Source organism: Lactuca virosa, chromosome 5 (assembly GCF_052849685.1).
Source record: "Lactuca virosa cultivar CGN04683 chromosome 5, Lactuca_virosa_CGN04683_v6, whole genome shotgun sequence".
Taxonomy (NCBI): Eukaryota; Viridiplantae; Streptophyta; class Magnoliopsida; order Asterales; family Asteraceae; genus Lactuca; species Lactuca virosa.
Genome location: NC_136430.1, coordinates 457,211,184 through 457,219,949, shown reverse-complemented (window position 1 = coordinate 457,219,949; position 8,766 = coordinate 457,211,184). Strand labels below are relative to the sequence as shown.

At 36.6% G+C, this 8,766-nt stretch overlaps 1 protein-coding gene across 2 annotated transcripts; it reads left to right on the top strand.

Annotated features, from left to right (window-relative positions):
• The first annotated feature begins 6,743 nt into the window (after positions 1-6,743).
• On the top strand, positions 6,744-8,254 carry LOC145114512 (small ribosomal subunit protein eS24z-like). 2 transcript variants are annotated; one of them, XM_079050528.1, is made up of 6 exons: positions 6,744-6,850; positions 7,328-7,407; positions 7,519-7,560; positions 7,649-7,819; positions 7,911-7,997; positions 8,079-8,254. In XM_079050528.1, the coding sequence occupies exons 2-6, from the start codon at positions 7,333-7,335 to the stop codon at positions 8,112-8,114; spliced, it is 411 nt and encodes a 136-aa protein (XP_078906654.1). In that variant the 5' UTR covers positions 6,744-6,850; positions 7,328-7,332; the 3' UTR covers positions 8,115-8,254. The 2 variants fall into 2 exon arrangements, with proteins under 2 accessions (XP_078906654.1, XP_078906655.1); XM_079050529.1 differs by having other exon boundaries at positions 6,745-6,850; positions 7,325-7,407.
• The last annotated feature ends 512 nt before the right edge of the window (positions 8,255-8,766 follow it).

The following is an 8,766-nucleotide window of genomic DNA, read 5'->3' as shown; positions in this document are numbered from 1 at the left end:
CAGCTGATTTCTGAGTACATGTCAAAGCTAGTGGGAGCATAAGTGTTATGCTAGTAAGATAATAATCATTATGCTAGTGGGAGCATGATGATTATGTTGCAAGTTAGCAATGTTAATTATAGAAAACAAAAGTTTCAATTCGCTTTGAAAAGTTGTTTCCCTATAATTAAGGGAAAGGATTTTATACTTCATTCCAATTCTACAAGCTTAGATTGAGATTTTAATCAACTTTAGTCAAGGATATATAAGAATGTTATGTTGGAATGGTTCAACATAAGGAAATTCTATATATGTTGCGTTCTCAAAATTCGATTATGATTACGGCATACCTCTTCATAGTTCGAATTGTGAGAATATGGCAAATTAAAAAATTTTATAGCATGAATCATGTCTCATATGCTTCGGGTATAGGATCGATTACATGAGCTATAATAGTTATCCTTTCTAAATTTTCCTAATGCTTAGGGTATTAAGAGGGGAAAAGGGATTAGAACTGGATATGACTAAAATGATTAAGCAATTGTCGAGGACAATTTGAGGTTTACCAAAGATTGGTTACTCATGGACAATTGGAAGTATAGAGTAAGGACCATATTGACATATTTTGAAAAGTGGCAACTCTTGTTCAAAAGTGATGGTCAAAATGGGAATGTGGAATTGTTTCCATAGGTGGAAGTTATTCTTTGAATCTGTGTAAGATTAAAGAACTTAATGCAAAGAAGGATGTTCAAAGGAATGTACTTTGAATTTGAGATCATTTTCATGGGATTGCTTTCCATTGGAATACTGTGTAATGTATGTTGCAAAGTCTTTGTGACTTTTGTGCATAGTCATTACAAGGGGATCATTGCATATAAGTTTAGAGTCTAACAGATTACAGTAAATGGCAAGAGTTCGGTATTCTTACATTTACAAAAGGGATTGGGATTGTGAAATGAGCATCGTTGGAGTCGTGTTCAATTGATCTATTTCACAAAAGAAAAGACCATTAGTAAACATAGTATGCATGCTTGGTGCATGGCATGACTATTGTTTCAATTCAAGTATTAAGTTGATAAATCGAAACATGAATAATGAGTAATCAATATGGTGCTTAGATAAAAGGTGTTTTTTATTTACACTCAAAGTGTTGGGGCCATACAGGATTAGTATTATTTTTGTGTTTCACTTTGCATGTTTTGACTTCCAGAATAACTAGGTCATTCTTCCCGAATGACTAAGTTATTCAAACCATCCACAGTCGGTCATATGTTGGAAGTAGATATGAATCAAGACTGTATGAATTTGGCTTGTATGATTTGTCTAATGTGCATTAGACATAGCAATAGTTGCTACAACATTCATGAGTGCTCATAAGTTCTGAGTATTGGATTCAACCGACGCTCATTTGGATTCACTTCATGGATTTTATCACGAGTAAATCATGAGACGATAATATCTTATATTCTTCAAACCTAGAGATATGAGTTGTTGACTATGAGTTGGTTATACATTGATTACACGAAAACACATTGGTAACTCGATGTTATAAAACGTGCCTTTGTGTATGATTCAACAAGTAGTCAGTACAAACATATGAGTCGAAGTTTATCCATTTCTTTTACCCTCAAAGGGATAAAAGCGATATCTGTGGGCCCCTCGATGATTTAGTGATGATAAAATGTAAGTGCTCGGTCGGGCCTGGACTGATTTGATTTGTTCAATTAGTCAGTCGTCATAAATCGGAAATCGGGAAACAACAAATGGACAGAGAGAATGATGATAATCCATGTCTCAGTCCATATGATATCTAGAATGAAGGAATATATGATCACTTATCTAATGGACGCGTCATTGATTTGTTCAGAGTTCGGCAGCAGCTTTTAAGATCTACGATTGCTGGTCAGGTTATGAAGGCGTACTTGCAATAATAGTTATTAGACTTATCCAAGTGGGAGACTGTTGGATTAGTGTCTAAGTCCATAACTATAATTGGTATATTCTTGACCCGACCCGGCATGGTCCATTTGGGTTGCATGGCATCATGCATTTGGATAGACTAAAATGAGAGAAATAACACTTAAGGTTTATTAATATATTATAAGTTCTAATATATTAATAAGATTATTTAATTAGTATTGATCAAGAATTAATCTATAATTAATTAAGTGATCAAAAGAAGACTAATTAAATATATGGGTTGATTGTGTAAATCATCCATACTTGTATAGTGGGCTAAGACTCCATGGATTACCAAGTTGGGCTAAAACCCATAGGATGCTCCATGGATGCTCCGTGGTGTATTTGAACCCATGGATCCAAGGAAATGGAAAGCCATGACAATTAGGGTTTACCCTAATAGTGTCACACTATATAAAGATATCATTCTTGTCAAAATCGGCAACTAAGTCTATGTGTTGAGGGCAAGCCGATTTCATGAAGTGATGATTTATCTCTAAGTTATTCCAAGTGCATATGATGTTGTGTGAACCATTTGAGGTGTCACACTTGGGGCACTAGGCTTTTGAGCTCCATGGAATCAAGCACCAAACAAGAGGTATGTAATTCTACTAGAATTTATATTATGTGAACTTTATATTATGCTAGTTAGAACAATACCTTGGAAAATTGATATTTGCATGTATAATAGAGAAAACATAGATCCAAGGTATTTAGGGTTGCATGTACACCATAGGAGTGTTAGAATGCTCAAAACCCAACAACGCGGTCCTCGGTAATTTGGTGATAAAAATCCATGGAAATTTGTTCCCACTTCCACTGAGGAATCTCTAAAGGCTGCAACGGGCCAAGTGGACGCTGGTGCTCCGCCTTGACCTGACAACAGGTCAAGCATCTCTCGATTACCCATGCCACATCTCTCCTCATACAGGGCCACCAATAATCCATTTTCAAGTACAAATACATCTTGGTGGCTCCCGGGTGGATCAAGAATCTCGACCTATGGGCCTCCTCCATCAAAATACGTCGAGCTCCACCCGTATATGGTACCCATATCCGCCCACGGAAGGTCATAAGCCCCCGACTATCTGTCCCAAACTCAGAAATCTGCCTGATCACCCGCTCTCTCTTACGGTTTTGTGGTCTCACGGCCACCACCTGGGCCTCTCGGATGGTATCTAAGACAGGAGTCCTCATGCACACGTCTCGGATCAGAGCACTCACTGCTCTGCGACTCAGGGCATCGGCTACCACATTAGTCTTGCCAAGGTGATATAAAATCTCACAATCGTATCTTTCACTACATCCAACAATCTCCTCCTTTTCATATTCAGGTTGGGCTGATCCATAAGGTACTTCATGCTCTTATGGTCCGTGTAGATGGTACACCGAACACCATAAAGGTAGTGGCGCCAAATCTTGAGGGTGAACACCACCGCCCCCAACTCCAAATCGTGGGTGGGATACCTCGTCTCATGAGGCTTCAACTGCCTCGATGCATATGCTATCATGTGCCCCCTCTGCATCAACATCGCACCCATCCCTGATATAGACGCATCATAGTAAACTACGAAGTCCTCCACTCCCTCGGGAAGGGCTAACACTGGAGCTTCGCACAATCTCTGGCGAAGAGTCTCGAATGAGGCCTGCTGCTCGGGCCCCCAAGCAAAAGTAACACCCTTCCTGGTCAATCCGGTAAGAGGAACGACAATCTTGGAGAAATCCCTGACAAATCTCCGGCAGTAGCCTGCCAGGCCAAAAAAACTCCTGATCTCGGATGGGAACCTCGGCACCTCCCATCGCATAACTGCCTCAATCTTGGCCGGGTTGACCAAAATCCCATTCTGGTTAACGAGTTGTCTTAAGAACTGGACCTCTCATAACCAGATTTCACACTTGGAGAATTTGGCATAAAGCCTCTCCGTCCTTAATACTCCAAAAATCTCCCGAAGATGCTCCTCGTGTTGTTCTCTGGACCTCGAGTATACCAAAATGTCGTCGATAACACAATCACCGACCTGTCCAACATGGGCCTGCACACCCGGTTCATGAGATCCATGAACGTTGCTGGTGCGTTGGTGAGTCCGAAGGGCATCACCACAAACTCGTAGTACCCATAACGAGTCCTAAAGGCCGTCTTCTGGATATCTTCCTCGCAAACTCTCATCTGCTGAGACCCATATCTCAAATCAATATTGGAAAACCAAGATGCCCCCTTCAACCGATCAAATAAATCGTTGATCCTCGGTAGTGGATAACGGTTCTTGACCGTCAGCTTGTTCAACTCCCGGTAGTCGATGCACATCCGATGTGAACCATCCTTTTTCTTGACAAAAAGGATCGGCACTCCCCACGGTGAGCTACTCGGTCTAATAAAACCCTTCCCCAACAACTCTTGGAGCTGCGAGGATAACTCCTGCATCTCGGGCGGCACAAGGCGATAAGGTGCCTTGGCAATATGCGCCGCACCCGGAATCAAATCGATCCGGAACTCCACCTGCCTCTCGGGAGGCACACCCGGTAACTCCTCGGGGAATACATTCGGGAATTCACACACAACTGGAACATCTGAGATAGAACTCGGCCTCTCAGCGACACATATCACCTCCTTCTGCCATGTGTCCTTTAACGTTGGACACGTCTCTCGATGATTCATGTCATACCACGATGTGGCGAGCATACCATCACGCCGTGGTGATCGAAGAATTGAACGTTTGACTTTGACTTCCGTTGACTTTCTCAAAATAACAACATACTTTCATCTCAAATACAAACGCCAATAATTATCTCATACAAACTCCGCTTTCGACGATCTTTATATCCACATAATTGTCGATGGAAGATCTACAACTTTCCTCAATTGTATTTTGCTAATAGCAAATACCTACTCATCTCCTAAAATATCTAAATCTTTTGAAATAATAGATGTTACGAAAAACAAGTAAATACAGTTGGTACACACAAAGAAGTTTGCTAAATGTAAGTTATTTTCAAAACTTTTTTTAATAGGGTTGGTACAAGTATGTAAGAGGACATTGGAAAATAGTTGTAAAGAAGTTATAAAAGAAATGTAAAAAAAGTTAAAAAAAAGTTTGGGCTAAATTTATAACAGAATTAAAAATAAATGAAGTTGGTAACAGGTTGTGCAAATCAATGTCTTTATAGACATTTGAAACTAGTTAAATTTGGTGTTTGACTTAAGTTTATTGGTGAGTTATACACAAAAATAGAAAGCGGCTAAATATGTACAACTTCAAAAGTTGGTTATACTTATAAGTTTATTGCTCGTCAAAGTTGGTTATTTTTTGAAGAAATTATGTAAGTTTATTAGTTAAACATGTTAAAAAAAATCGAGTAAATGTATTCGGTTGCAAAACTTTGTTACCCCTACAAGATATTATTATTTTAAGCACCTTATACTTCTTTTTTATTTTATTTTATAAAAATGTTTATTAGCTTATACAATATTAAAATAGAGTCCAGGAAGTGTCTAACTTAGATTATGCAACTCCAAGACACAATAAACTTATGAGATGTATTTTAGGCCCTCTTTGATATGCATCTGACTGAGTCAGGCTGACTCGATCAGCTGAAGGTGTTTGATAAACAAAATTTGGGCGTATGACGCGGTCAACAAGATTTGACTGAGAAAGAAGTTGGGAGTTAGCTTATTGAGAAAAGAAGAAAAGGCTTTCCAATCTTACCCTTGGGTTATAAAAATCCGGAAGAGGAAAATGGGTAATTGGAATCAAACCCATCACCTCATACTCACAAGCCAACATCCTTACCATTAAGGTGGAAGTTCTTTTGTGATATATTTGCTCAAACATTTTACATAATGTATAACACATAGAAACGTATAGAGCATCATGATAAAATGATCATTTTGCATCAGTCAGCATATTTAGTCAGATGTACAATTAAACGACATGATTTTTTTTAATGTTAGATTTGTCGTATTTTATATTTATAAGTTTGTTGGATTTGTCATTTTGTAATGTTGGATGTGTAATGTTGGATTTTTAATTTTTTAGTTTGCTAAAAAACTTGATTTTAAGCTTTTAAAGTTATGAAAAGTAGTTTTTTAGCCCAAAATATTGCATTTTTTAGCAAAAAAAAAAATCAATTTTAAGCCTATAAAACGGGGGAATGGGGGCAGGATCGGGGGTGATGAAGGTATTCGGGGGCGGGATGGGGGGCTATGTAAACGTGTGATTCGGAGGCCATGGCCGGGGCAATAACTGATTGGGGGGGGGGGGGGTTGACAATTAGTTACGCTACTGTTGACATCCCTAATATGAACACTAAAATTAAGCACATAAATGGTTATTTTTTGCATAAATTAATTTTATCAAATAATAATAATCATGCAAAATCCAATTTATGCAAAGTATGAATATTTTTAGAAGCTAATAAGTTTAGGGTTTAAAAAAAACTATTTTTAAGAGAATTTACTTTTCTATACAAAAGGCTTAGCGACAGAACTTATTGTCCGTTTGCCTTATCATTCGTTGTACGATGACAACTAAGATGTAATATCCTAAACATCTTTTTGACTTAAAAAAAAGTTTATTTTTAAGATTATAACAAAAGTTTATAAAAACTACTTTACAATATTTAGTAGCAACTTACAAGATCCAACGATTTTACAATATAACAATTTCCATTTTAACTCATGTATCGTAAGTTATAAATAAATCTTAATTAATATACACTCTTAATATTCCGTATTGGACCTGCAAAGCCCAATCCAAATAATATCAACCCAAACCCATCTCGTATATCTTTCTACAAATACGTTTATAAGCCTCACTAGGGTTTCCTCTTTTCCCCATTCGAGCCGAGGACCCAGCAGGAAGAAAGAAAGAGGTAGAGCCGCCGCCGCACTAGCCGGAGTCGACGACAATCTCAGGTCCGTTTCTTCATTCGTGTAACGGATTACTTCATGTCTGTGTTTTCCTTCGTTTCAATAGAATAATCACTTGTTTCACATAAAGTAGTAGATCCACGGTCTGACTATGGTGACAGGATCTGCACTAGTTCAATAAGAATAGCTCAATTGAAATCCCTCAGTATCGCGTCATTTCTTATGCGCAAAGTTTTTATTTTTTATGTTCGAAAAGAATTAAGAAATGGCTATGTATACGCGAAAGTGTTAACTCAGGCCTACAGTGTTATCTGTTGTTTATAAAGTCTAGGTTAAAATCATGTATTTTCGGTAATTATGAATCTGGGTTAGCATATATGATTATAATTTCTCTACACGAAAGATGAACCCGATTCAAAATCTAATTGATGTCTTCCTAAGACCCACGTATTTTCTCTAGTCTGTTTGTTGTATTTGATGACAATAATGAGAAGTTTTAATGGGATCTATTGCTTTTAGCAGTGAAAATGGCGGACACCAAGGCAGTGACTATTCGAACAAGGAAGTTCATGACAAATAGACTTCTTTCCAGGAAGCAATTCGTAAGTTATTTGTACAACTCAAACTTATAAAGATAATATGTGATAATGCTAATATACTTTTATGTTTGAAATTACCTCTTTTTGAAACAATATTTGCCTTGATATTTTTAGGTTATTGATGTGCTTCATCCTGGCAGGCCAAATGTCTCCAAGGTTTGACACTAATCAATTCATAAATTCATATGTTACACCATTTAATTAATAACTGGTTATTGAAAATCCTTTTGTTTTTTTATTTAAGGCTGAATTGAAAGAGAAGTTGGCAAGGATGTATGAGGTGAAAGATCCAAGTTCCATATTTGTATTCAAGTTCAGGACCCATTTTGGAGGAGGAAAATCTACTGGTTTTGGTTTGATCTATGATTCTGTTGAGAATGCAAAGAAATACGAGCCAAAATACAGACTTATCAGGGTAATTCTCAACAAATTTTGAATTTTAATCTTTATGGTTCTTGGATTTTTAAATTAAGCTTTATGTTGTTTTTTTTATTCTTTTTTTGCAGAATGGATTGGATACCAAGATTGAGAAGTCAAGGAAACAGCTAAAGGAAAGGAAGAACAGGGCAAAGAAGATTAGAGGTGTAAAAAAGGTAAACCTCTTATACCCACATTGTATTATTATTATTTTTATTTGATTTTTTTCTTAAACTTGATTTCATTTTGTTTTGTAGACAAAGGCTGGGGATGCTGCCAAGAAGAAGAAGTGAGAGGCATTGAGAGATTTTGTGTGGTTATTTTGCATGTTGGTTTTAGCATTTTTGACGTTGTATTTCTTGGAATTAAGTTAAATGTAGGTTTTCAACTTTTTAAAAAAATGGAGATTGGTATTCTGTAGTCTTATCTTTAACTTCACTCTTCATGTTGGCTTTCTTTAAAAGATTTTCATGTTTGAAGTTGTATTGCTTCCTTCGTGTTATGTAGAGGATACTATTGTCTACCATCCATTAAAACATTAGCAATTCTAGACTTTTAAATATGTTGATCAATAAAAAATGTATAGTACAAAGTTTGGGCTTTTATAAGTAAACTGCCTTTTTTATAAATATAATCAGAATTAGTAGGTTAACTAAGAAAAATTATCTTTAGAAAAAAAAAACTTTTCTCAATATAATATCAAGTTTTGTAAAATTGTGATCCTAAATTCGTACAATATCAAGATATGATCATAAGAACATCGTTATAAATGTCTAGTACCAGTACTGTTTTTAACAAGCAGAATATGAATCCTAGAAAATTCTTTTGATTTTTTATTACTAAATAATGGAATGGAGACTGTTATTTTTTCATGCTTTTGGTAGGCCCATAATCGATCTCACGATCATGATTTTACAAATCAGGTTTTTGAAGACTTCCTCTATG